This window comes from Pleurodeles waltl, chromosome 7 (assembly GCF_031143425.1).
Source record: "Pleurodeles waltl isolate 20211129_DDA chromosome 7, aPleWal1.hap1.20221129, whole genome shotgun sequence".
Classification (NCBI taxonomy): domain Eukaryota; kingdom Metazoa; phylum Chordata; class Amphibia; order Caudata; family Salamandridae; genus Pleurodeles; species Pleurodeles waltl.
Genome location: NC_090446.1, coordinates 1,451,136,466 through 1,451,164,453, shown reverse-complemented (window position 1 = coordinate 1,451,164,453; position 27,988 = coordinate 1,451,136,466). Strand labels below are relative to the sequence as shown.

Genomic DNA, 27,988 nt, shown 5'->3' with positions numbered 1-27,988 from the left:
TACACTAACATCTGAGACATGTCTTTTTAAAAAAAGGACATAGACAACATGGTGCCTTTTAAAAAAAGAGACATACACGGCATGCTGCTGTTCAGAAAGTACTTCAAAGCCCAGCAGTATGTGTGAGACATCACCCGAGCCAATTGTACTTTCGCACTACATGTCTGACATTATGAAAGGTGTAATATGTGTACAGTTTAAATCCTAAAAACAGAACAATACAAAAATGAAACAAAACTCACAGCATTGCCACAACATTGCCACAAACAACGATGGGACTGAATGTATAGGTCTTATATACCTAAATAAATCTCAGTCATGCCCTCCCCCTCTCTAATTAATCTAGCTGCAGCATTCACCAACAGATGATTAACTCCAAATGAAATACTGCACCACATAAAGTGCTTCTTTTCCTCAGCCCTCTCTTCTTTCATCCCTTCGTTCTTCATCAATCCTCCTTCCTTCCTGCCACCTTCAATTCTTTCATTCCTTCCTTCTTTTTCCTTCACCGCTCTCTTTATTTCTTGCTCTCTTCTCTTTTCCGTTGCTTCTTTTCTTTCATTCTCCCAACTTTATCCCTTTTCTACTTTTTCACCCATGCATTTCATCATTCATTGAAAAAAATGCAGTTCTTGTACAATAGCATCCTCACACCTCAAACAAGCTGCTGGAGTGAGACCTAAACCCCGCAAGTGCCCCCCCCCCCAGGTCCTGGATTCCTGGAAATGGAGGTGATGCTCTTGCCTAACCCTTAAATTTGGGACTTAGAAAATGTTTTCACCAAACAATGCCAGGAGAACCAACAGAAGACCAATACCTTTCTGCCAGCCATCTGCCCAAGGTTCATGGCTACTCAACCTGGCTTTGAGGTGGCTCCTGCTACGTTCTTCTCTAAAAAAGCAAATACTGTTCAGAGAGAACTTTCAGCAATGGTTTCTTACCTCATGGAACCCTCTTCAGCTACCCCTTGCAGCTTCATCCAGCTGGAGGTTTTCAACTTACAAAACGAAGTCTAAGTCCGAAGGTAAAAATCTTCACCAGGCTCAATGGCGAGAGGCTATATGTAAAAACAGAGTTGATTTTGACAGGATGGTTCCCAAGTAAGTTTACTCCATGCAAACAGTAAAAGCCACAAACACGACCATCAATAGAGGTTTCCTTAACATCCTAACCACCTTCCCTAGAGCCCTACATCCTTCTAATACTAACATTCCACCCACAGCATTCCACCAGCATTCTGGCCCTCCCAGATCCCAAGACAGAGAACACAACACTACCCATTTTTGATGACAACTGTCCTGGCCTGGAATTCCAGCTTTTCTCGCACAGAGCTTTTTCCAGCCATCCTCAACGGCTTCACCAAGACTTTGTCCAGCGGTCCTCTGACAACGACCCCTTGGACACAGTCTGCTGCTTTGCTCCGCTGGGCTCTATCTTCTCCTGTACTTTTCTTCAAGAAATGTTCTAATTTCAAAGGGACACCGAGGCTGGGCAGAATCCACCCCTTGCATCCAACCCACATTCCCTTGTGGTCAGCCATAACTTATGACTTTGCCCCGGTTTCGAATGACCAGATACCAGCAGTTTGCGTGTTGATCTTTTAGGTGCTAGGTTTCACTAAACAATTTAAAAATCCATAACTCTGCCTCTACTGACTAGATTTCATTTGCTTGGTGTCATTTTGTTTATTGAAATGTATCCTATTTTTTACATTGGTTTTATATTTTTTGTGTGTTGTGTATTTCCTTTATTACTGATCGTGTGCTGCATAATTACCTAACTCATTGCCTCCAAGCCTGACTGCTTTTGTGCCAAGCTACTGGAGTGTTAAGCACAGGTTAATTTAGTGGCTTTTGTGGTTTCCCCCTGACAAGGACTGTTGTTTGAGTAGGGTTTTCACCCCCTCAATCAATGACTGAGTTTCTTACAGGAGGCGCCTATGAAGCTCCGGAAGGGGCTGGATACGCCCCCCAGTCCAGCTTCTCGAAGGAGAAGCCCCCTTTGCCCTCTGTCTAGGAGCAAAACACATCCTACCACAGGGAAGCCATCAGGTGATAGCTGGACACTGGCAGGAAAGCATTTTGGTTTTAGACAGGAAAAGGACAACTTTCTAACAAAGTAATTTTCAAAATAGTCATAAAAAATCTATTTTGCCCATTAAGTTGGATTTTAAGTTAATTCTAAAATAAGACCTTGAACAATTTGCCTAACTACTCTCAAACTGAATTCTAGCACTTAATAAATTGAATAGTGTAAACCATTGTTAGCCTATAGAAGATCCAGCCTTGCCACAGTGAAAAACGACTTTGGAGGGCATGTAAAGCATTAAATAGTCATATCCAACTTTTATATAGCATGAACCCTACATACCCTGTGGTCTTTTAAGGCCTACCATAGGTAGGTTTATTTTGCAAGGTAGAAATAGCACTTTAAAACTGCACACTCACACTGCAATGGCAGAACTTGGAGACATGTTTACAGTATTACTGTAGCGGGTGACACAATGCATGTTGCATGCCACTAGTAGCATTTATGAGCAGGCCCTGAGTACAGCTGGTACCATATGCTAGGGACTTACAAGCAAATTAAATGTACCAATCCAGTATGTACCAATTTGAACAGGTTTGGGAGAGAGGGTACTTTGGTTGGCAGGGGTAAAATGAACAGAGTCCTTTGGCCAACAAAAACGAGTTCAGCACCAGAGGCTAAAAAGAAAGGGGGGAACAACACACAAAAGATGATCTTTTACAACAGTATGATTTAGCAGCAAATATGGGAAGGACAGAGGGGAAAGGCTGGACAATGGGGAATACCTGGACCTTAATGTGAGGAGTCTAAGAAGGGGGAAGGAGGGGTTTAGGGAGGATTTACTGTTCTTAATGCCAGATCTACATACCTTGAAGAGATATATATGATCAGGGTATGCATACATTATGTTAAGTTTAATAATACTATAAGTGAGTGCCTAGCAAATGGTTGGTGACTGAAGAGATATGCATGGCTGCAATCAGTCTGATGATACAGGATGATATGTGCAACTGGAGAAGATTTAATTTAATATGGTGGACATTGACAATGACCCAGACCTTCTATAATAATATAATATTCCTGAGTCGTGTGGTCCACGACAACCTCTATCTGCTATAACCTGTGATAACTGTTACTGAGCACTTATGATATAATGTTGGATTTTGGTTAGACAATCGATATGCCAAACGGGAAAAGGAATGATATATATTTGTTATTAATTATTCATTCTGTTGAATAAAAGAAAATGTTTTGTATGCTACGAAAAACTCATAGACATTATCTTAAAAAGTATAGCAAAGCTGTGCTTCACCTACATAGACTTACCTTGTCAACATTTTGATCACTGATATTTTGGCCATCAACATATTTTGGTCATCAACATATTATAACAAGATATTTAAAACACAATATTCTGGTACCATACCATTTATAATGACTTTAGAAAAACTTGTTTAAATGGATCAGGAGTTTTGTGTAAAAAATAAAAAGTGCCAGTTGAAAACAATGGCAAACTCAAAATTCAGTTTTATCCTACGACGTGTGGCAGACTGGGTCCCTCTGCACCTTTTTTGGCCGTCGACAATGAGCCAGGTAAATTCTGGTTGCTGATCCAAGTCAATAGTTTACCTTCAGATTTGAAATTTTTTCAGAGCACAAAATCATTCAGTTGGGGGCAAAGCTGCATGCAAGAGCCGAATAAGGCTCCATGTGGTCAGATACCCTCTTTCCGTAATCCTGTGGTCATGGTGCACTTCACTATCAAAAGTTCCAAGTGGAGCGGGCCTAGAAATAGGGGCTGTAGAGAATGCGTATTTTTGCGTAGGATTGTGACCTTGTCCTATCCCGGACAGATGAAAAATTTCTAAATCACAACTTTATTTTAATCCTTTTATTTAAATTTTTATCAAAAACAACTGCATAGCAATTTCGGTGAATGAAGGTCGCACAGCTCAGCAGAGGTGGTCTAGTAAGCCATAAAAAAACAAAACACACAGTCCACCCAACTCCCCTGGATTTCACCGCTGGACACTCCCCTCCCTCACAGACACCTAATATAGACCGCAGTTCCTCCAGGTATGGACTTCATCCCTACCTGCTGCTGTTCACTCACTCTCCGAGTCACCCGATCCTTCACGGTCTGCGGAGTCAGTGGTGACATCTGGATCTAGAAACACAGAACAAAGGTCCTGCTATGCTCTATCATCCTGTCTGCTAAGTCTCATGTGAGATTCCTCGGCTACAACCCATTTCATAAAGTCCCTCCGCCAGCGATCCAAGTCAGGTGCCCCCTGTCCCATCCATGCAATGGTGACTCTAGGCCTAGCCAAAATAAGCGCCAGTTGCAAGAATTTATTCGCCATCTTCTTACCATGAGGTCTCTGAACATTGCCCAGTAGGCAGGATGGTGGCGTCAGGTTGAGGAGTAAGTGTATCGTCCTCTGAATCTCTGGTTCCACCCGGGCCCAGCCAAGCTAAGTGTAAGAAACCCGCCCATCAGTGCCACATCTGGAACACGTGGCTGGGCGAGTGGGAGTCAAATGATGAAGGCTCCTAGGAGTGAAAAAAATGATAGTGCATTAATTTGAAGCGTTCATTACAGGATACTGTATGTGTGAGGTCATTTACACACGCCTAGTCCCTTTCTGTGAGTGGAATATGCAGGTCAGTGTCCCAGGCGAGACATGATCTCGAGATAGGTCCCACTGCATCTATATAGGAGCGTAATTAAATGACAACCCGTGCCGCATGTTTAAAGGACACCAGGACAGTGCGTGGGCTTGGGGGCAGTGGGACAGGAGGGCCATGTCGTTCTAGCTATATCCATTAGGCCAGCGTGGTACAAGAAATTACCACATTTGAGTGCGAATGTATTGCCAGATCCTTCGAAGGAAATAAAGTGCTCATTGGGTACAAGTCCCTTGGGAAGTTTGCAGCCACCATCTTTCCATGACTGGAAGGACATATGGCCCATTTCAGCACTGTCTGCACAAACCGGTGCCAAAGTATGGCTGTCTGTCGAACAATATGAAGGAAGTCCAGGGGGAGGTCGACGCTCTCCATCAGGAGTTCAACTAGGCATCCTGCTCCCAACATGCCGGCCAGTAACCGTTTTTCATAATTTCAAGCTGGATCCAGTCAACGGGCCGCACGCTCCAGCTGAGCAGCAAAGTATATGCATCTGGGGAGCAGAACCATCTTAGCGATGGGCAGTCTGCCCATCAGCCACCGGGGCAACGAATTCCAAAATGAAACTGAGGACTTAATTCCCTCCACTGCCCTGTCTATGTTGAGGTGAAACTGGAGCTTCATCGTGTGAGCAACTTTGATCCCCAAGTATCGGAGTTAAGTTGTCTATTAACAGACTAGGTAATTGTTCCGTAGTATATGGCAGGCACACCGAACAGCGATAGTGAGGCCTGAAGCTCATGACATGTAGGACTTGTAGAAGACATCCCCAGTCTACTGTGTAAAGGTCAATTAAGTCAATGGCCACAAGTGCCTTTTCCTCCTTCCGGTGCTGAATCTCAAAGAGAACATGAGACAATCACTGCAGGTTCATTCCGGTGCTACAGCCCGGTATGAAGCCACACTGGTGTTCATGGACCAGGCAAGGCATATGGGAGGCCAGTCATTTGGCGAGTACCTATAAGCTGATGGATTAGACTTCTCTCCACCTTGTTTAAGCAACATGTATATCTCCCCATCTCTTATTGTCGGGGGCAAGATGCCAGCGTCGCTAGCCTCTCGACAGACCTCCAAAAGTCTTTGAGTTAGCGTCTCTAGGAAAGTTGGAAAGAGTTCTGGTGGGAAACTGTCACTTCCAGGAACCTTCAGATGCAGGAGTGCGCATAATTCTGTGCTAAACTCCTCTAATCCTAAGAGTGCATTCAGGGCCTCCACTAACTTCGCCCCAGCCAGGGAGTCCCAATCTGTCCAAGAAAGGAATGTAATGCTGTGCATCTATGTCAGGGTCAGATTTATATACTTGCTGCAGGTGCTGCTGGAAGGTGTGTAATATATCCCCACTAGAGGTAATCCTACGACCCTCAGGGGTTATCAAGTGTGTCACTAGTGGCGGAGCATGTTCCTTGCGTTGCATCTATACTAACAGCCTACCAGATTTGTCATCCTCCCTGTGTAATCTCTGCCTATACTGTTGTAGTGTGTATTTGTCCAGGTGGTGCCAGATTTCTGGATTCTGTCAGCAGAGTGCAAGTTCCCTAATGGGCAAGCCATTACAGGTCAAAGTCGCCGAATCTAGTACCGCCAGTTTGGCTTCCTACTGTTGGAGTTTCTCCCCTCATCATTTTATGTCCACAAAATCAGTAAGTGTTTGAGACAATGCTTCATGTCCCACCTGGTCCTCCAGTATGTCCACTGGCATTCTCCATGATCTGCCGCCCTGAGTGTTATCCCCTCAAGTCACCCGGCAGCAAACAGGTGAGTGATCAGACAAAAAACATACCAAATGTGTGACTTTAATGTCTTTCATTCTCGAAAACCGGCCAATCAGCACTCTGTCCAACCTATTATAGATGTTATGTGTTAAGGAGTGGACCGTGAGGGTCTGTTGGATAAGGTGTGCCAAACTCCAAGCATTGTGTCATCCCAAATTCTGCATTACATCCCGCAAGCCCTCTTTCACATGCGGTTTTGTTTCTGCCCTCGAAGGGGGAGGGGGATTGTCCTTGTCCAGATTGGGATCCAGCACACAATTAAAGTCCCCCAACCAGATCATGGGCGAGTCCAGTGTTTGTGTCAGGAGGTCCTGCATGATATAAAAGAATCCTAAATCACAACTTTACCAAAATTGTGAACAATTTTGTTAGCTCTAATTCTCTTTACACTTTCGGGAACTGTTCCAAAGTGATCATGTCCCAGAAGTCAGTGGGAGATGGCCTACCTGTTTATTATTTTCAAGTCCACAGCCAAAAGTCAACTCCCCAGTGCTCCTATTAAATTTCTCCAAAATGCCAGAGTTGATTCTGCCCCTTGGAAATCTCCCTTCTTCCCAGCCCTGAGAAAAATTAAGGCACATTAAAAGGCAGTACTGGATAGTCCAGAACCCCTTTTCGTCTTGCTTGGTTAGCAAAAGGCTAGCTCAACTAGCTCTGAGTAAATGTCTTAGAAGAAAAGGCTCAAGGAAGAGCTGAAGTCAATTGCTCTATGATACTGTCTCAGGTAGAAGAATATTTCTTCCATGCAATTGTCACCTTTCCTTCTCTGTTCTAGCAGCATTCATGCTTCTAGACAGAGGGAACTGAACTTTACAGTGTTCACTCACTAGCTATTGGTGACTCTGTCTAAACATATCAAATCCAAATTCCATACATATCCAATCTCCTCTCCTCCTAGCACCAAACATAAGGAGCATTCCCCGAGAAGACTTGTTCTAGCTTTTTTTTTTTTTAAAGAATAGGCCCTCCAAATTGAGATATGTAATACTTTGGGAGGTGTAGAATCCCCTGGTTAATTTGGTAATCAAGTAATTTGCAGCATCCAGGCATTAAATCCAACAAGCACAAGGGGCTAACTTATAGGAATATTTGGCCTTAATGAGAAGCCATTTTAGATTAACCAGGATTGGAGTGCTGTGGTTTGATCTGGCAGGGAATCTAGCAATGGAAACTAGCTTGGCATCGGCTTTTATAGCTGCATTTGATTGGGCTGGATATATCTGTGTAGGAAAGTACCCTCTTTCTTGGCATGGTTACCCTAATTTTCTGCCTGCTGTCAGTGTGTTTGACTATTATGTTCACTGGGATCCTGTTAATCAGGACCCCAGTGACTGTGCTCTCTTCCTTCTAACGTGGTAACTTGTACCATTTTCAACCCACATTTGGCATACTGGTGCCCCCATGTAAGTCCTTAGTATATGGTACACCGGGCATTGGGGTACCAGGGGATCCCCATGGGCTGCAGCATGTATTATGTCACCCATGGGGAGCCCATGCAAAGTGTATCTGCAGGCCTGCCATTGGAGCATGCGTGAAAGGGTGCAGGCACACTTTTCACTATAGGTCACTGCACCAGGTCACTGTAAAGTCCCCCTTATGGCAGGCCATCCTAGTCCAGAGGGCAGGGTGCAAGTACCTGTTTGTGAGGGCACCCCTGCACTAGCAGAGGTGCCCCAACGAACTCCAGCTTCATTTTCCTGGACTTTGTGAGTGCAGGGATGCAATTTTACGTATGTACTGGACATAGGTCATTACCTATGTTCAGTTACATAATGGTAACCCCAAACCTAGGCATGTTTGGTATTAAACATGTCGGAATCATACCCCAATACTGTTGCCAGTACTGGAAGTATGATTCCATGCACTCTGGGGGCTCCCTAGAGGACCCCCAGCATTGCTCCTATCAGCCTTCTGGGATTTTCCAGTCAGCCCAAGCTGCTGCCACCCCTCAGACAGGTTTCTGCCCTCCTGCTGCTTGAGCTGCTCAAGCCCAGGAAGGCAGAACAAAGGATTTCCTTTGGGAGAGGGAGGTAACACCCTGTCCCTTCGGAAATAGGTGTTCCATGGCTTGGGAGGGGTAACCTCCCCAAGCCACTGGTATGCTTTGCAGGGCACATTTGGTGCCCTTGATGCATAAACCAGTCTACACTGGTTCAGGGACCCTCAGTCCCTGCTCTGGGACGAAGCTGGACAATGGAAAGGGGAGTGACCTGTCCATCAACACCCCAGGGGTGATGCCCGCAGCTCCTCCAGAGGGTCCTTCGGTTCAGCCATCTTGAATCCAAGGTTGGCAGGGACATCTGGGAGCATCTGAGAGGCTAGGCCAGGCAAGTGACGTCAGACCCCCCTCCTGATAAGTGCTCACCTGGCTAGGTGACCTATCCCCCTTTCAGGGCTATTTAGGGTCTCTCCCTTGGGTGGGTCCTCAGATTCGGCTTGCAGGATTCCAGCAGGACTCCTCTACAACCTCTACTTCGACTTCTAGCCACTAGATCAGTGACTGGAGCCTCCAGGAACTGACAAACTGCATTCATGACGAAGCCTCTGCTTGCAACATTGTTTCCACAGTTCCTTCCAGCTTCTGCAGCATTTCCCCAGCTGTGCATCCTCTGAGGGCAGCAAGTCTTTAGCCTGCACGTGAAGGAAGAAGAAATCTCCCTTGGAGTAAATCACTCCCCTCCATCCACAGGCACCAACTGCAATTACGTCTGGCTGGGTGGATCTCCTCTCATCCTGAGCTGCCTGGATCCTGCGGTGGGCCGGAGTAGTCCTCTTGGTCCTCTCTGATAGCTGTCGAACTTTGGTGGAGGTAAGCCCCTGCCTTCCCATGCAGGACAGTACCCACGTGCACTGCATCTCTTGCAGCTGCCACAGATTGTTTGCATCTCTTCCAAGGGATCTTCAGGCTCTGTGTAGCCACAGCCCCCAGCACTCCTTCCTGCGATGCATAGACCTCTACATGCTTCTCCATGGTGTGGGACCCTTCTCCAGTTGTGCTGTGTGGGCTCCTCGGCGATTCCTAGCTCCCTGTCCAGTGGGTCTCCTGTGGGGGCTGCCTCTTCTTCTCTGGACTCTCTGCCTTGCTGAGGGTCCACCCCAGGACTCCTCCCAGGGGTTGAGTTTTCCTGGACCTTGCTGGTCCCCGGCAGCTCCACTTTTGCTTCACCATGACTTCTGCCTTTGCCAAGGCTTGTTGGTGGCTTTTCCACGCCACTTACCGACTGCAATCTCCCATCCGACGTGGGATGTCAACTGCATTCTCCAGGAACTCTTTACCTGCTCCAGTGCTGCATTCCTGACCGTCTTCGTCTCACCGTCGAACAACTCCTGCATCCACAGCTGGGTGGGTAGTAGCTCCTACTCCTCCTGCACTCTTCAGTGACTTATGGACTTGGTCCCCTTCTTCCACAGGTCTTTCTCTTCAGGAGTCCAACGCTGGCATCGTGCAGTCTTGTCTGGGTGTTGCATTTTCTTCATTTTCTTCCCACTGGGTCGTTTGGGGAAAAAGCAGTAACTTATTCCTTTCTTCCTGGTCGCGGGGGGGGGTATTGTGGTACTTATCTTTGGGGTTTCCTAGTAGTCCCATCTCCACTCTACACATTCCATGTAACTAAGTGGGGGTCCTGAGTTTGCATTCAATTTTTTTAGTTTATGGTTTGGGCTCCCGCTAGGGTCACTATTATGTAATTGCATTTACACTGTTTTCTATCTAATGTTTTGGTACTGTGTTACTGTAATAAAGACTCTTTATTTTTGTATCACTGAGTGTTTTCTTTCATGTGTGTGAGTGATGTGTGACTACAGTGGTATTGCATGAGCTTTACATGTCTACAAGATAAGCCTTGGATGCTCATCCACAGCTACCTCTAGAGAGACTAGTTTCTAAACACTGCCTACACTACACTAATAGGGGATACCTGGTATAAGGTACCCACCACACACCAGGCAAGCTTCCTACAATCTGGATATACCTAACAGGAAGGAGATGTCATAATCAAGACCTGGAGGACCAGAGATTGAACTTCTTAAAATGTAAAGTCCTATTTTGCGATAAGTAACTTGATTTCCTGGATTTGATAGTTTACCCCTTTTGCAAAAGTGTTAATGTAGGCATGCAGATTCAGTTTTTTTTTTTAATCTAGGGTAAAGCCACAGGATTTTGCTTTGTTGAGAGGGAATCACTATCAAGTAAAGGTCATTGGATCCACACATGCTGCATTGAGAAGGGAGCTGGGTGGGTGGTGGAGGGATTGAACACCAGGAAATATTTTATGTGGGGGTTCAGTAGATCTCAAAATATCTTCATAAAACCATCTATGCTGTCTGGAGAACAGACTTTCAAGTATACTTGGGTGTTGTCTGCATAGAGATGAAACAACATGTTTGATTGTCTCTGGGGGCAACTGAGGGGTTCCATATACAAACAGAGGATGGATCCTTAAAGAAATCCTTGTTGAAGGGGCGTGGGCCTGGAGTTTAAAAGTTTAACTTGTTTTACAGGTTGGCAAGTTAGGATTTGAACCATCACAGAGCGGTGCCCCTGGTCGCTATCTGTTCTACCAGGACATCAATAGCAAGGCATTGCTTACAGTGTCAAATTCGGCTGTCAGGTCAAGAATGAACAGTGCACAAAAACGCCTTTGTAAGGGATGTGCAGCACATTGTCTAAAACGTCTAGCACTATATTCCCTGTGCTTCATCAGGTCCTAAAGTCTGACTCATGGAATAGTTTGTTTTCCTCCTTGAAGATCTGTTTAATTGTTTTACATAGACAATAAAGTAAAATTTGGATGCTGACCTGTCATAGTTCAGGAATCCAAGGGCTGCATCCAGTTTCTTGAGAAGATTAGTGTCTCTGTCTGCTTGTGATGTAATCGGGAGCTACACTTTGTAGCAGAGAGGTATACATTGTGTTAGTGAGGAAGGGGTAGGAGGACAGGCTTTAGTCTTTTTCAGTTTTTTGCTGGGGAGGATCTCTGAAATAAGAGGATTCAGGATTTGTGCTTGTGCCCTCCAAGCCATTTAGCATTATGATAATAAATTATGCCCATTCCTTTATGGGTTTGAGCGCTACGGTTGTATGTTTACCATTGTAAAGATGAAGGGCTCTTTCTTTTTTTACATTGCTGATGTAAAAACTGAACATTTCTCACACTTTTTCTTGGCATTCAAAATATTAATAGATGTTGGGGAGCTTGTGAATTTATTACAAAATCAAAAAGTTTACCTGGAATGGACATTTTTCTAAATTGGTCCCCATTCTGAAGAAAGCTGTCTTGGCCTCAGAGCTATGTTTTTGTAATTCTTGTGATTATTTCAAAGTTCTAAAAAGTTTTGATTCCAATTGTGTTTTTGCCATAGATGTTCTGAAGCTCCGAGAGATTTAAATGCTTAATGTAATTCTTTGGCACAATTCTTTCTTATTGTACTTTCCCAGATTAGAAGGCTGAAACGTACAAAGTAGCAGTCAGACTAGCCTACATAGAATCTCAATAATCTCTTTTTTGGAGATTAGGACATCATGTAGCAAAGCCTATTCATGTTTGAGTGTGAAGCAATGTTGTATAACATTATTGTAGCACAGAAAAAAGAACAATTGCAATACAGCAGTGCAATTGAGTCGTCTCACAATAAATTAAGCCCCAAAAAGATGATGTTGTGGAATTAGTGCTTTCAGCGAGGAGCTCTAACAGTGTTTCAATCAATAAAAGATTTCGCCTGTAGTTACAGATATCACAGGTGTTCTTTCTGATGTTTTTAACTCAATGGACTCAAATGTCTGCCCAGCACAAAGTTGGCCTGCCTGCCGATGTAAAATCCCTTTATTCGAGTTTCCTTGTCTTTCGCACGCAGCAAGTGCCATTGAGTTAGAAATCCTAGGGTCTCTGGCAGAGTACTATTTTTGTGATATGTTAATGCCTAGTGTAGCCTCTGGGCTGGAGAGAAACCTAAATGAAGACACTCTAGGAATCTCTACAAGGCCAAACGTGTTTGATCTCTGTTCACCAAAGAATTTGACGTTTCCTTCTTAGTAAAACTTTATGAGGCTAGAATTGTCTGGTTCCTAGCCTGAGCTAAATAAATGAGCTTCTGAAACACCAGACATGTTTTTTCAATATACATTTGCCACAGGCCTATTTGGTAGCCAAACCTTTGTATCATTTTTAAGTACGGTCACAGATGAAATAGCATAACATCCATAGGTTAAATCCTATGCAAATGGGATTTCTATGCTTCAAGGTACATTTCCTGTTTACCTATTTAAAGTCATTGTTAGGCTTAAAGATATAAACACACTAGTTAGGTTGCCATTATACCACTGCAGCTTTGTCTGCAGTGTTAAAGGACCAGCTGTCAGCCCTTTTACAATGTTTATAATCCCCCATGAGTGTGGTGTAAGGCCACACTGCTATCCACATTGGATAGATACTTGACGTTTATATCTCAAGAGCAGTCTTTGCACATTCTTACAGTAGTATATCATAAGAGCCAAAACAAACCAATTGATTTTTTCTAATATTTTGCCATGTTTCAAAGAAAAAGGAGAAACGGAGAAGTTGATCAACAGTTTTGCACTACAAACAGGCCCAAATTTGAAGCAATCTACGTCCATAAAAAGCAAACAATCTGAGGGGAACACTCCAAAGAGCAGATTCTCCAATAGCTCCAAAGTAGAACGAGGTGCTTTATTAAACAAATCACCAAGCAACATCATCAATTGTTATGTTATGGAATGTTACATTATGTTATGCAGATGTGTAGAGCCAACTATCACCTACGACAGTATCCTGATGCTGAGCAGGTGTGAGTCTAGCCGCACCTATAACCTAGTGGCAGTACTTGAAAAAGCCAGGCTTTCCACTTTTTGCAGAATTCAAGAAGTGGGTACTGGCAGGTCGTTTCACGCTTTGGGGCGCTGTAGGAGAAGGCTTGATTATTTGTGGGATTTGGGCAAGTACTAGTCCAGACATCTGAGGTGAGGTTTGTGAAAACTGGTGCGATTGTTGAGGTATGCCGGGAGAGTGTTATGAAGTGACTTGAAGGTATGTGTGAGGAGTATGAATATTGCTCATTTGTGAATTGGGAGCCAGTGGAGCTCCTTCAAGTGTGTTGTGATGTGAGTGCAACATGGGAGGTTGAGAATATTTCTGGCCACCGAGTTGTTAATGGTCTGCAGCCTTCTGGTGAGTTTTTTTGTTGATCCTGGCATAGAAGGTGTTCCGTGGTCCAGCTTGATTGTGACCAGGGTGCGTGTGACGGTTTTCGAGGTGCTGATAGGGAATCATTAGAAAATCTTTATAACCATACTCAGGGCATAAAAGCATGAAGTGGTAACGACACTGCCTCGGAAGGTCATATCCAGTTTGCTTTTGATGATGATCCTGAGGTTCTTGTCATAGGTGATGGGGGTGGGTGTCGGTCCGAGCTCTGTTGACCACTAGGTGAGTCCCATGGTGTTGTACTCTTCCCGAAGATCACAGTTGCTGTCATATCTGTGTTCTGCTTTGGACTTTTAGGGGCCAGATGTATGACATTTTGTTTTGCAACTCGCAATTTGAGATCTGTTTGGGAATCCCAAATTGCGATTCACAAAACAAAATGTACAACAGTGTAAAGCACACTGTTTGTGATTCCCAATGGGGTCGCAAATGACCTACCTCATCAATATACATGAGGTAGGTCGCAATTTGTAATCCCATTTGGAATGGCTGCACTCACATGGTTGGAAGCCTGCTGACATATCTGTAACTGCTTTATAAATAAAGCATTTTTTTTTTCTAATGCAGGCCATTTTTCTTAAAGAAAAATGGGATACATTACCAAAAAAATAAAAAAATGTATTTGAATTTTTTCAAAGTAGTCAGTGGTCAACTTGAGGTTGGTGGTAACTGGGAATGTTTTGCAACCGCATTCACAGTCACAAAACATTTACACATGCCAGTACTATTCGGTTTTAGGAAGCGATGCTCTAAACATGCCCCTTCCTAATACCGGATCACAAAATCAAAATGCGATTCGGTAACAAGTTACTGAATCGCACTTTGCCTTTTGTACATGACAAAATGCATTTTACCAGTTGCAAACAGTCTGATGGGCCGTTTGCAACCAGTTAAATGGTTTGTACATCTGGCTCTTACGGCCTGATTTCGAACTCTGCGGACCGTTACTCCGTCACAACATTGAGGGATATCCTGTCCGCCGAGATTGAAATTCCCTTATATTCTATGGGATTTAGATTTCTGCAGACAGGATATCCATCACCGCTGTGATGGAGAAAACCTCAGGCAATTTCTAAAACAGGCCCTTAGTCTTGATTAAGTGGGCAATTTCAGCCACACGTGCATTGAACATGATCAGGGTACTGGGCATCTTTTCCAAGCGGGAGAGAATTAGTTGCGTGTTGTCGGTCTAGGAGAGGATGTTGTGAGAGCAGATGATGCTGGCTAGAGGGATCATATGTATATTGAAGGGGTTCAGAATCAGATCAGGGATGATCCTTGCGGAACTCCACAGATAAGGTCATAGGTGTCTGAGGTGTACAGTTACCCACTAACTCACTAGGTCCTTCCAGTCAGGAAAGTACAGATTTATCAAAGTGTGTGTCCTTGGATTCTGATGTTGTGTAGGTGTTGGACGAGGATGGGGTTGGAGACTGTGTCAAATGCTGCATAGAGGTCCAGGAGGATAAGAGCCTTTGGGGCATATTCAAACTTCTTGGTGCACTGCACTAACGCAGTTTTGCACCAAAAAGTTTAAAGCTGTCTTGCGCCATTCCTGAGCGCCAGTTGGGCGCCATATTTATGGAAAAAGCAAGCCGGTGCTAAGCTTGGGCTAGCGTCAACAAAAATCACCCTGCTTGGGTGGAGGTGGCGGCATGGGAATAGGAGGTTGTGCATCAAAAAATGACATTAGGCTGGTTAGTGGCAAAAATAAAATGCAGCTAACCAGCCTTGCGTCATTTTCAGGGGCACAACAATCCTAAAACATGACTCCTGTCCTAGAAAAGACAGGAGTCATGCCCACCACCCCAATGGCCAGCACAGGGGACCAGTGTCCCCTGGGCATGGCCATTGCAACCAGTTCCATGCAGGGGGGCTCTTTGTTAGGGCCCCCAATGGCACTTTAAACAAAATAACAAAAACACTTACCTATACTTACCCTACTTACCTGGGATGGGCTCCTGTGGTGTCCCTCTGGTGTGGGTGGGGGTGTTCCTGGGGCTTGGGGTGGGCACCTGTGGAACCATTTTATGGTGTTTGACTATGGAAATGGGTCCACAGGTCCTCTAACGCCTGGTCTGACCCAGGCATTAAATAATGGTGCTAAGCAAGCTTAACTCCATTATTTGGGTCCGCCTCCCACCTGTGCGTCAATATAGTGTGGGGAGATAAATATGGCGCTATGAGGATAGCGTCAAATTTTGGGATGGGAACGCCTACCTTGCATCTCATTGACGCAAGGAGTGTTCACGCATCCAAAAAAAGGCCCAAACTCCAATATTTTGACGCTGGATGGGTCTAACGTCAAAATAGAAATATAGAGTTAAGTTTGCACCGAATTTGTGTAAAAAAAATGATGCAAATTCAGCAGAAACAGTGTATAAATATGCCCCTTTGTGTCTCCTATGTCCAAAGTCCTGCCGATGTCATCTGCGGCGACGATGAGGGCAGTTCGTGCTATGGTTGGGTCTGAAATTAGACTGAGTGGTCTTGAGGATTTGGAGGAAGATGAGGTATTTAGTGAGGTTTCTGTTAATGATTTTCTCTAAGCCCTTGGCTGGGAACAGTAGCAGTGAAGCCTCCGCAGAGGATTTCTTGAGCAATAGGAGTATAGTTGCGTGTTTCCAAGCACCTCAGAAGGTCACGAGGTGCACGCACACAAAATGCGCATGAGCTTGGTGCTGATGGGTTGCAGTCCTTTGGAGTAGGTGTGGTGGGGCAAGGGTACAATGAGGCCCCTGAGTGGATGAACTTCACAGTAGCTGAGGTTTCTACTGAGGTGATAATGGGCCGTGGGGTTAGCATTAATTCTTTGGATGAGATCCAGAGGTGTTTAGCGAGGTCTGTCAGGTTTGGTTGTGGGCTGAAGTTGCTGTAAATGGCTGTGATTTTGTTGCTGAAGAATTGAGAGAGATTGTTGCAGAGCTCTAGCGAGGTAGTGATCGCGCTGGAGGCGGCAGATGGCAAGGTGATATTTTTCACAATGGCAATAAATTCTTTGCCTCTGTTGGTGTTGCATCAATGCGGTCCATCAAAGAGGCACATTTGATGACCAGTTCATCTGGTGGTAGTGTTTTAGAGCAGATTTGAACGTGTTCCTATCTGTATTGTCCTGGATAGTCTTGTCCAAGGGACTTGTGCGGGCACATTGGTTCGGATGTTATTGGAATTGGTGAAAATAAGGTGCATGATGTATCCGGGGAGGTGGGTAAGTCCCATTACTCATTGGGTGAGGCTCCCTGCTTCCTAAGTCTTCAATTAGTGCTCTTGAGTTGCAGTCAGCGTGGTCTTCCAGGTGGAAATTCAGGTCTCCAAGTAGGATGTAATTGCTAGTAATGAGGGTGAGTGGTGCAACAAATTTTGTGATGGTGTTGGTGAAGTTAGTGTAGGGTCCCAGTGATCTGTAGATGAGAGTGCCACTTAGGGTTAAGTTAGCTGTGATGTGGAGTTTAAAAGACAGGTGTTCCATGTTGGATAATGATTAGTGCATGGATGTGGTGCAGCTGGTGTTCTGGTGGATGATGGCAATTCTGTCTCTAGGCTTGTGAAGTGTGGCTTGCCTGGCAATCTTGTAGCCGGGGGATGGCTGTGGCGAAGTCAGGTGCCAATGCAGGGTGAAGCCACATTTCCGTGATGAAAGGGAGGCCAGGAACATTGTTGTGCAGCAGGCCACAGATCTCAGTGGTGTGTTTAGTGAGTAATCGGGTTTTGTGGAGCATGCACGCCAGTGTGGAGTGTTGTGTGGGTGGTTTCAGTAATAAACTTCAATAAAACAATTTAAAAAAATACTGGAATTGAAAAGGTTTGCGGCCCATAACTTTATGCTGCAATAGATCCTCGTCTTCTTTGCTTTGATTCATCACTTATGAGTTTCCACCTTGACCACACTAACTTTGCACTTCAGAACATCGTATGTCTTGCCTCAAATAGGTGTGAAACACTGCAACCATACCGGTAGACTAAAGTTAAAACACAGAACTCTGGAGTTCACAGTCCAAGAAGTTGGGCTATATATCTAATCATTGTAAATATGTGTACCTGAATCCGCCACTCCCCTCTCAAGTCATAAAGTGCCCTATAATGTTTTTAGAGCAACTCAGCAGTCCTTAAATAGCTTTTCCTGGTCTCAGCCAGTTTGAGCTTGTGTACTTTAGATAGGCTGTGATGTTGACACTTGATGCTGTGACCTTCTTCTAACATTCTGAAGTCCCATCTTAAGTATTCAGGTTGGTCAGTTCCTTTTTTATGGAAGAGGTGGCCCTGCATTTCATTTCAAGGCCCTTGTTCGACCACTCCTAAGGAAACTGGAACTGATGTGGATCTGTTAGAACACTGTTGCTCAGCAGCAGTCCTCTGTGCATGTAAGAGAACCCCCTCAAGAGCATGGCTCTAGCCTAGCTTTGACCTTCTCAAGGCTACAAATGTCCTAAATGCCCCACAGTCTCGAATTCCAACCAGGGAATAGGACCGAGATGGTCCTACTAAGCTAAAGAGCTTGTGGAGAGTGCTTTACCGCAGGCCACCCTATTTGACCTAAGGGAGACCCAGCACAGTAACATTTGGGGTATCTTTTTGAGTACCCATTTAGGCTAATAATGTCTACAGCAGCAAGCATGCAAGGGCAGTGTCTGATTTCTTCTGAAGTTATTATCAGGACCCTGATGTTAACAGGGTGCAGAATTTGTATCATATTTACAACTGGAGTACTGTGAACACGTTCACAATATAAGAGAGAAACGTAAAAAGGCAAACATACGTTCAACTTTCCAATAACATCCACTTGTTTTTAAGTTCCCAGAAAAGGTGCAGAGCTGACATCATAAACTTGAGGAGCAGGAGGTGAAATGGTAAATGGGCGAGATATGCAAATACACAAAAAAGGGGAAGCAAATTGAGATGCACATGCGAGAAGGGTGTATGGAGAGAAGGAAGATGTGTGCTGGGGGTTCTAGGTCTCGGTACAAAAGGGGCTCACGGATATTCTGATCACCCATCCCACCCTTACACTTCCCTGGAAGGAAGGGGAGAAGGGGGCGTTCGCAGGGATGACCAGCAGGCACGTGCAAAGTGCGGAGGGATCACCCTGTGTGGATATGAGGAATGAGAGTCTATATCTGCTGAACATGCACACTGGAGGGAAGTGGGCGCCTGGTTACTGCAAATAGATGATAATGGTACGTCGAAGGAAAAGTGAGAGGTATATGACTCTCATAGGTGTCAGCTCGATCCACGTCATGAGGGTTTATTTTCAGCCAAAACACTAAGGCCCATATTTATACTTTTTGACGCTAAACTGCGCTAACGCAGTTTAGCGTCAAAAAATTTAGCGCCGTCTAATGCCATTCTGAAGCGCCATGCGGGCGCCGTATTTATGGAATGGCGTTAGCCGGCGCAAGCAGACCGGCGCTGCCTGGTTTGCGTGGACAAAAACCACGTAGACCAGGCAGCGCCGGCGTTGGGAAAAAATGACGTTAGGGCGTCTTAAAATGGGGCAAGTCAGGTTGAGGCAAAAAAATCGCCTCAACCCGATTTGCGCCATTTTTTTACGACGCCCAGACGCCATTTCATGACTCCTGTCTTAGTATAGACAGGAGTCATGCCCCCTTGCCCAATGGCCATGCCCAGGGGACTTGTGTCCCCTGGGCATGGTCATTGGGCATAGTGGCATGTAGGGGGGCACAAATAAGGCCCCCCTATGCCACCCAAAAAAAAGTAAAAAAATATAAAAAATAATACTTACCTGAACTTACCTGAATGTCCCTGGGGTGGGTCTCTCCATCCTTGGGTGTCCTCCTGGGGTGGGCAGGTGTGGCAGGGGGGGTCCCTGGGGGCAGGGGAGGGCACCTGTGGGCTCATTTTGAGCCCACAGGCCCCTTAACGCCTACCCTGACCCAGGCGTTAAATAGTGGCGCAAATGCGGGGTTTTTTGACCCGCCAACTCCCGGGCGTGATTTTTGCCCGGGAGTATAAATACGACGCATTTGCGTCGCCGTCATTTTTTTAGACGGGAACGCCTTCCTTGCATCTCATTAACGCAAGGAAGGCGTTCACGCAAAAAAATGACGCTATTTGCCAATACTTTGGCGCTAGACGCGTCTAACGCCAAAGTATAAATATGGCGTTAGTTTTGCGCCGAATTTGCGTCGAAAAAAACGACGCAAATTCGGCGCAAACGGAGTATAAATACGGGCCTAACTATGCAAGAACCTGTAATTAATGTCCTCAACATAGATATTAGCCTACAAGTCCCAACATGGCTATTGCTCATGGCTATGAAGCTGGGATTGAGGTAAAGCCAACATCATGACAGCTATGCATGCCTAGCCTCCCATTAACATGGCACAACATTATCAAAGATGCAATTCGCATTACAGCAAGCGGTACCCCATGAGATGGGCCTAGGTTTACTACCAGCACATTAGACCTGAAATCTTTGTAAGCCCAATAACTGTTGCTGATCTGTAAATAACAAATGCCACATTTTGACTCTATCTTTCTTCTCTGCAGGTCCCTGCTCAGCAGACACCCTAGGGAAGAACTTCGTCACGGTATTCATGCAGAATTACCTACCCAAATACGAAGAGCCCACTTTGCAAGTCCTGATCACAGGGTACTCCGCCTCCACTAAGGTCACTGTGGTACTCCAGAAGACGAGCTTTGCTAAAGTGGTTACTGTGAACGAGAGGGAGACGGTGGCTGTGCAAGTACCAAGCACTGCCAACATCATCGGGACAGCCAAATTCTGCAATCCAGTCACCATCCAGGCAGACAAGGACATCTCTGTCCTCTCAGTGAACAGTAAGAAGTTGAGCACTGCCACCACCATTGTGTACCCAACACAAGACTGGGGCACAGAATACTACATTGTGACACCACTGGATGGACCAACAGACAGCTTCAAGGAGTTCTCAATCATTAACAACGAAGAAGCCAACAATGTTGAAATCTATCTCAAAGGCGAAGTTACCTTCCAGGAGAAGAAATACCCTGCCGGAAGCACGCTCTCTGTAATGCTCGAGTCCCTTCAGGCCATCCAGATCCAAAGCAAGGATGACTTGTCCGGCACTAGGATCGTGTCCTCCAAGCCCTCAGCTGTGCTGACCGGCCACACATGCACATGGAAAAACACCAAGTGCAATCATGTCTGTCAGCAGCTGCTACCCACCACCAGTTGGGGGAACACATTCATCGTGCCTGCAATTCCCTTTCAAACCAGATCTGATTTCGTATTCATCGCAGCCTCCAAAAGCACACGTCTGGACTACCAAGCAGGATCCAGCAAAGAGACCAAGACGTTGGGCGCCGGGGAAGTTGTGAAGCTTGAAGTTAAGGTGGCAAGCCCTCTCTACATCAAGGCCACCGCAGGTATCCAGGTCATTCTCTACTTCACGGGCTGGACCGCCAGCGACCGCACCCCATACGATCCCTTCATTATCAACATTCCAGATGTTGACAGCTACTGTATGTCCTACTACACGTACGGATTGAAAGATTTCGATAACAATGCCATCTTGGTGGCCAAGACACCAGCATCAGCGAAAATGACTTTAAACAAAGCATCAATCTCTGGACTGAAATGGAGTCCGATTGAGGGCACAGAATTCTCTTGGAGCACCTTCAATGTGGGTAGAGATTTCAGCCTTAGCATGATAGATGGTAGCTCTCCATTTGGGCTTCTGAGTTTTGGATTATCTAACATGGATGGGTATGGATCACCGGGAACCTGCATAGCCCGTAAGTATGTCTCATGACATCTTTCTATGCCAGTGAGTACATCTGAGTAGATCCTGCACTGTCTGAATTATTAGGTGCATCTGAGGGTATATCAGACTGCCTGAGTCTGTAAGAACGTCCAAGTGGATGCAAATCAGTTGTGACAATAAATATGTCTGAGTGCCTCTTACACTACGAGTTACACTGAGCATACGTGAGTGCCTCTTACACTATGAGATACACTGAGCGTATATGAATTTCTCTGACACTACGAGGTACACTGAGCATCAGTCACTCTTACACTATGAGACACAGTGAGCTTATCTGTGTCCTTTTTATACTATGAGATACAGTGAGTGTATGCCCTCTTACACTACGTGTTACACTGAGTGTATGTGAGTGCCTTTTGCACCACGAGATACAGTAAGTATATCTGAGGGTCTCAGACTATGAGATACAGTGAGTATATCTGAGGGTCTCAGACTATGAGATACAGTGAGTATATCTGAGGGCCTCTTCCATTATGAGATACAGTGAGTATATCTGAGGGTCTCAGACTATGAGATACAGTGAGTATATCTGAGGGTCTCAGACTATGTAGATACAGTGAGTATATCTGAGGGCCACTTCCATTAAGAGATATAGTGAGGATATCTGAGCGGTTCTTACCTGAGATACAGTGAGTATATCTGAGGATCTCAGACTATGAGATACAGTGAGTATATCTGAGGGCCTCTTCCATTATGAGATACAGTGAGTATATCTGAGGGTCTCAGACTAGGAGATAAAGTAAGTATAACTGAGTGTTTCAGACTATGAGATACAGTGAGTATATCTGAGTGTCTCAGACTATGAGATACAGTGAGTATATCTGAGGGCCTCTTCCATTATGAGATGCAGTGAGTGTATCTGAGGGTCTCAGAGTATGAGACACAGTGAGTATATCTGAGGGTCTCAGAGTATGAGATACAGTGAGTATATCTGAGGGTCTCAGACTATGTAGATACAGTGAGTATATCTGAGGGCCTCTTCCATTATGAGATACAGTGAGTATATCTGAGGTTGTCAGAGTATGAGATACAGTGAGTATATTTGAGGGCCTCAGACTATGAGATACAGTGAGTGTATCTGAGGGTCTCAGACTATGTAGATACAGTGAGTATATCTGAGGGCCTCTTCCATTAAGAGATATAGTGAGGATATCTGAGCGGTTCTTACCTGAGATACAGTGAGTATATATGACTGCCTCTTACACGAGATACAGAGTATGCGTGAGTGCCTCTGACACTACGAGACAGAGTGAGTATATCTGAGTGGTGCCCCTCACTCTACTTCATATAGTGTTTACAGCTGAATAATTTACAGACTGCCTAAGGAAGTATTTCAGTGTGTATTAGAAAGTATCTCTAATCCTATAAGTATTCATGTGTGCTGTACATTAAGCCATTAAAGATATTTGAGTGTATTTCAGAAAGTCTAAGTAAGAATATCTGTCTATATCTTATGCTATTTAATCTAGTAAATATACTTGAGTGGATCCTAGAATGATTGACTGAGCCCGTGTAAGTTTTTCTGAGTGTACAGTAGACTTTATGTTTGAGCATGTAACTACATCTGAGTGTATCTTAAATCATCTATCAAAGCCAGAGCGTACCTTAACTGTGTGTTTGAGCTAATAAGTATATCTTAGGTTACAGTATGATATTACAGTGCGTAAGGATATCTGAGTGCACATAATGCTATCTATTACGGTAAGTAAGGATATTTGAGTGCACTTTATGCTATTACAGTGAGCAAGGATACCTGAGGGCCTCAAAAACTATTTAGCTTAACCATTAAGATAGTGTGAAATTATTGCACATCTTAGTATAGCAAAGAAAGGGTACGACTCTTGAACAATGTGACAGGTGAGGCAGCCCTATCCCTTTACTAATGAACCTTGTGTAGCTTTTCTAATGTCTTCAAAGGAAGAGCGTCAGATCCCGCTGAGTCTCCTATACCCTAGACACTAAGCGGCTCTAGAGTAGTTTTCAGCACACACCTCTGCCGCCCCCGGTGGACAGAGACAGGCACTTCCTCAACCTCTGGCTATAACCTGGGCCACTGGAATTATGTGTCAAGAGAAGGCCAATTTATGCAGCAGGACTAAGTAAATTATGCTGCAAGAGAAGTCAAATTATGCTGCATGATGCAGCACATTTTTAACAGTATTACTTCATTATTTCATCATTTTTAGGTCAAACGTGCAAGCGCTTTGACCTGTTGTAGGCATTGTGGGCCTTTAACAACACCCACCGCACGCCTATCACTTTCACTCGTTTGTTAGACTTGCCTTTCAAAAATCCTTTGTTCTCGATGGAAAATTCTTTACATTTGTCCCGCTTTGGGGCGGTTTTGTTACCACCTAGGACATCAACCCTATTACATGGATAATTGCACGTTTGCCAATACTTTTGACTGGAGCGAACTTCTTTTTCCTTTTGTGTCTCTCCTTCCCGCTCATGCTCATGTTGGCCGTGTTGCTTTGAATCGACTCAACTGTTTTACTTGTCATTTTCAACTTAAGTGGCAAAAAAATTCCATTTAGGAATTTACAACGCTAATTGCTCTAACTCGAGCAAACGCGAAACCTATTGCATTGGAAAGGCTTGTTAAACTTGGTAACATTGTCTGGTATTGGATGCACCATATTAGTACCCATTTAACACCCAAATATAGCAATACGCAACAGAAAGATGACCAGTCCAGCTTTGCAACGGCCCTTCCACTGCGTGGCAACAGGTATTGGTGCATTTTTACTAACTTTTGAACTATTGGAGCTAAAAAAAATTTTTTTTTTTTTAAATCTGCAGATTATGCTGCAGATGATGGATTTTGTGGCAATGCGGCAAATCTGTATTTATGCAAAAATCTCAGCGGCCGCACAGTCGCATAATTTAATTTCCCTGGCTATAACCTAGAGATGTTGACAGCAAAGTTTATTATTTAATGACTGAAATGTGCACTTGTTTGTACTTCAGTTGTCGCAGCTTCTATGAAAATTGATCCCAAAGACCTCTAAAACATTGGATGAAATCACACTAGTTCTACTAACGCGTTCCGGGTATTCATTCCCAACAATTTAATATTCTTGGATTTTATACGTTTTCACAATCAAATGCAGGGACATCCGGTACTGGAACATTACCTCCCGTCCCTCCCTCGCCTTCCTTTTAACCAATGAGGCCTCCCGCCTCCCCCCTAGACCCTCCCTTCCCCTTTCAAAAACCCCCCCCACCCTTATCCCCTCCTGTTCTTTTGTCTAGCACACGCTAGACGTATCTCTTTCCCTTTTTCTTACCTGCACGGCGGGGCCTGGAGGTCGTCGAAGGAGGCGCTCCTCGGGACGCGGAGCTCCGCGAGGAGTGCTACGGCTTGGTCGCGTCTTATACGAGCAGCATGGCTGCTGGAGAGGCGTGTACTGGGGGCGGGCTGACGGGGTCAGCCGGTCCTCTGTGGCTGGGGCGTTGGTTTCCGGGTTTCCACGCCGCGGAGCCGCGAGGAACCGAGGAACTTCGATTCTTGTGTTGCTTCCAGGTAGGACGGGCGTTTGGCCCGTGGTTTTTATGAAATGTTACAAGAGGTTGACCTTTTTAAGGATTGGTGGAGCCCGGTTGGGGGGAGGACCAGGGTCCTTTATTTAGGGTAGTTTTTTGGGATGGAAGTCAGTGTTTTTTGATGGTTTACCATGCCTAAAGCTCCAGCATAGAGACGTAGGATTGTCTCTTCTTCCTCCTCGGAGGAGGGAGGTGAGGATAGCTTTGCTCTTCCTGAGAACCCACAGGTACCTGACAGGGGTACTTACCTCATGTCTAGAGAGGAAGTGCAGGATATGATTGAGGTAGCTGTTACCAGGGCACTGCAAGCTGGCGTGGCCAGGTCTGGTCAGCCTAAGCGTGCGCACTCATCGGTAGCAGCAAGGAAATCCTCTTCAGAGAGTGAGGATGAGGCCCCATCAACGTCATCTGGGGGGAAATATGTTTCCAGAGAAGAAATGTGGGAAGTGATGGCACATGTTCGGGACAATTTGGGTTTCCCAGTGTTTCAACCTACAACCTTGGATTCTCATTTATTTCCTCAATATCAGACACCTTCTAAGTTTGCCATGCCTTTCCAGGGACCTGTGAAGGATATGGTGTTTCGTGAGTGGAAGGATGTGGAGAAGGCTCAAGTTCCACGATTCCTTCAGAAACTTTACTTACTTGAGGGTGAGGAGGTTTTGCCTCCTTCAATACGCCTGGACTCTATTTTGGCTACTCTAATTGGCAAAACGGCAGTCAATCCGGAGGATTGTGTGCCTACGGATGCCACAGACCGTAAAGTGGATTCGGGTCTTAAGAGGGCTTTTGCTGCGGAGAATCTGGCGCTGAAGGCAGGGATTTATTCTGCTTATGCGTCACAGTCATTGGTTCAAGACTTTGATAAACTGGCGGTAGCTGTACAGGAAGGGGCGGAATGTTCAGAGCTCCTGGCTGGTATGGAGCAGCAGGCCAGATTGTTGGCTGATGTGTCTTCGGATGTGGTCCGTACTTCGGCTCTGGCTTCTGGGTCTTTGATTGGGGCTCGTAGGTCTCTCTGGTTGCGTTCCTGGAAGGCTGATCCAGGGGAGAAGGCGGCCTTGTTGAGACTGCCGTTTGAAGGCCGTAACCTGTTTGGAGAGCAATTGCCGTCCATGCTTTCCAAGGCATTTAAGGAGAGGAAGCATGCCTTACCTTATAAAGGGGGTTCTTCTTCGGGTAAAGGGTGGAAGAAGCATTCCAGATCTTCTCCTACTAGGGATGCTAAATCCTTTTCATTTCGGAAACGACGTTTTCAGCCGCGTTTTTCGCCTAAGAAGTCTGCTCCTGCGACCCGGGGTGGTTTCAAGAAGGGGTCCCGACAATCACTGTGGGCCTGGCAAAGGGCCGGTTGGGGGAAGACTGAGTCACTTTCTTTCAGCTTGGGAGGACAGTGTAAACGATCATTGGGTAATAGACATTGTGACCAATGGTTATGTCATAGATTTTGTTGTGGTTCCTCCAGATTCAGGGGTACGTCCCACACCTCTGCCTTCAAGGGGGTCACGGAGAAGAGCATTGTTGAACGGAGTGCGAGACTTACTGGTCAAAGGGGCCATTTCCCGCGTACCGCTAGACGAACGGGGTCAGGGCACTTATTCGCTCTTGTTTCTTGTACAGAAAGTTTCAGGGGGATTTCGGCCTGTGCTCAATCTAAAGGAGGTGAATACCTGGATCAGGACAGTGCATTTCCGCATGCTGTCCATTCAGACTATTTTTCCATTGGTCAGACAAGGGGACTTTCTGGTGTCACTGGATCTACAGGATGCTTACCTACACATGCCTGTGGCAAGATCCTCTCAAAAGTTCCTGAGGTTTGCTGTGGGTCAGGACCATTTTCAGTTTTGCGTTCTGCCTTTCGGTCTAAAATCTTCTCCTCGGATTTTCACAAAAGTGCTGGCTCCTCTAGTGGCTTTGCTTCATTCAGAAGGGGTGTTTCTGCATCCTTATCTAGACGACATTTTGATTCATGCCCATTCACGAGACCTTTTGCAGAGGCAGGTGGCCCAAGTTCTGGGGGTCCTGCAAAACCACGGGTTTTTGATCAATTGGGAGAAATCAGACTTAGTGCCGTCCCAGGATCTGGTTTTTCTAGGGGCTCGGTTTCAGACTCTTCTAGGGTTGGTGACTGTGTCCGAAAAAAGGTTGGATGCACTCCAGGCTTTGGTAAAGAAGGTATTGTTACTGTCTGCTCCCCGAGCTCTTCTATGGTTGCGACTGCACGGTCATTTGGCGTCAGTGATATTTCTGGTTCCTTGGGCACGTTTCCATCTCCTGTGCTTGATGACGTGGTTCTTGAGAAGGTGGGCTCCAGGGTCCGGTTCTCTGAAGGACAGGGTTCCAGGGTCCGGATTGATTCACAGAGAGTTGCAATGGTGGTTGGATGCAGACCACCTGAGGGTAGGGGTGTCTTTATCGCCTCTGAGACCCGTGGTGGTGACGACGGATGCCAGCCTCTCCGGTTGGGGGGCATGGATGGGGTCAGCTCAGATTCAGGGGTTTTGGTCCCCTCGGGAGGCGAGTCGATCATCAAATTGGCACGAATTGCGGGCAATATTCCTGGCTCTGGTCCATTTCCAGGATTCCCTGAGGGGGTTGGCGGTTCTGGTTCGCACAGACAACTTAGTGGCCAAGGCTTATGTCAATCGGCAAGGGGGGACCAGATCGAGGGCTCTGTTCAATCTAGTCAGGGAGATTTTGGTGTGGGCTCAGGAGTGGTTTCCTTCTCTCAGGGCTACGTACATTCGAGGGGTGGTAAATGTTCAGGCGGATCTACTGAGCAGAGTGATTCCTTCCTCTCAACTTTTCTCTCTCCGGAAGTCTCTGTTTCAGCATCTGGTTCGGCTTTGGGGTCTTCCAGTGCTGGATGTGTTTGCGTCAGTAGGGAATGCGAAAGTGGAGCGCTTCTGCTCCCGGTTTCGGTGTCCCCAAGCATGGGAGGTGGACGGGATGTCATGTCCTTGGCCGCAGG

General features: G+C 45.6%; 1 protein-coding gene across 1 annotated transcript in view; it reads left to right on the top strand.

The window, feature by feature from the left end:
• Positions 1–27,988, top strand: part of LOC138246474 (IgGFc-binding protein-like) — a 107,188-nt gene that overhangs the window by 7,689 nt on the left and 71,511 nt on the right. The window contains exon 2 of the mRNA XM_069201111.1: positions 20,216–21,442. Coding sequence (XP_069057212.1) covers positions 20,216–21,442 — 1,227 coding nt within the window. The remainder of the gene's footprint in view (positions 1–20,215; positions 21,443–27,988) is intronic.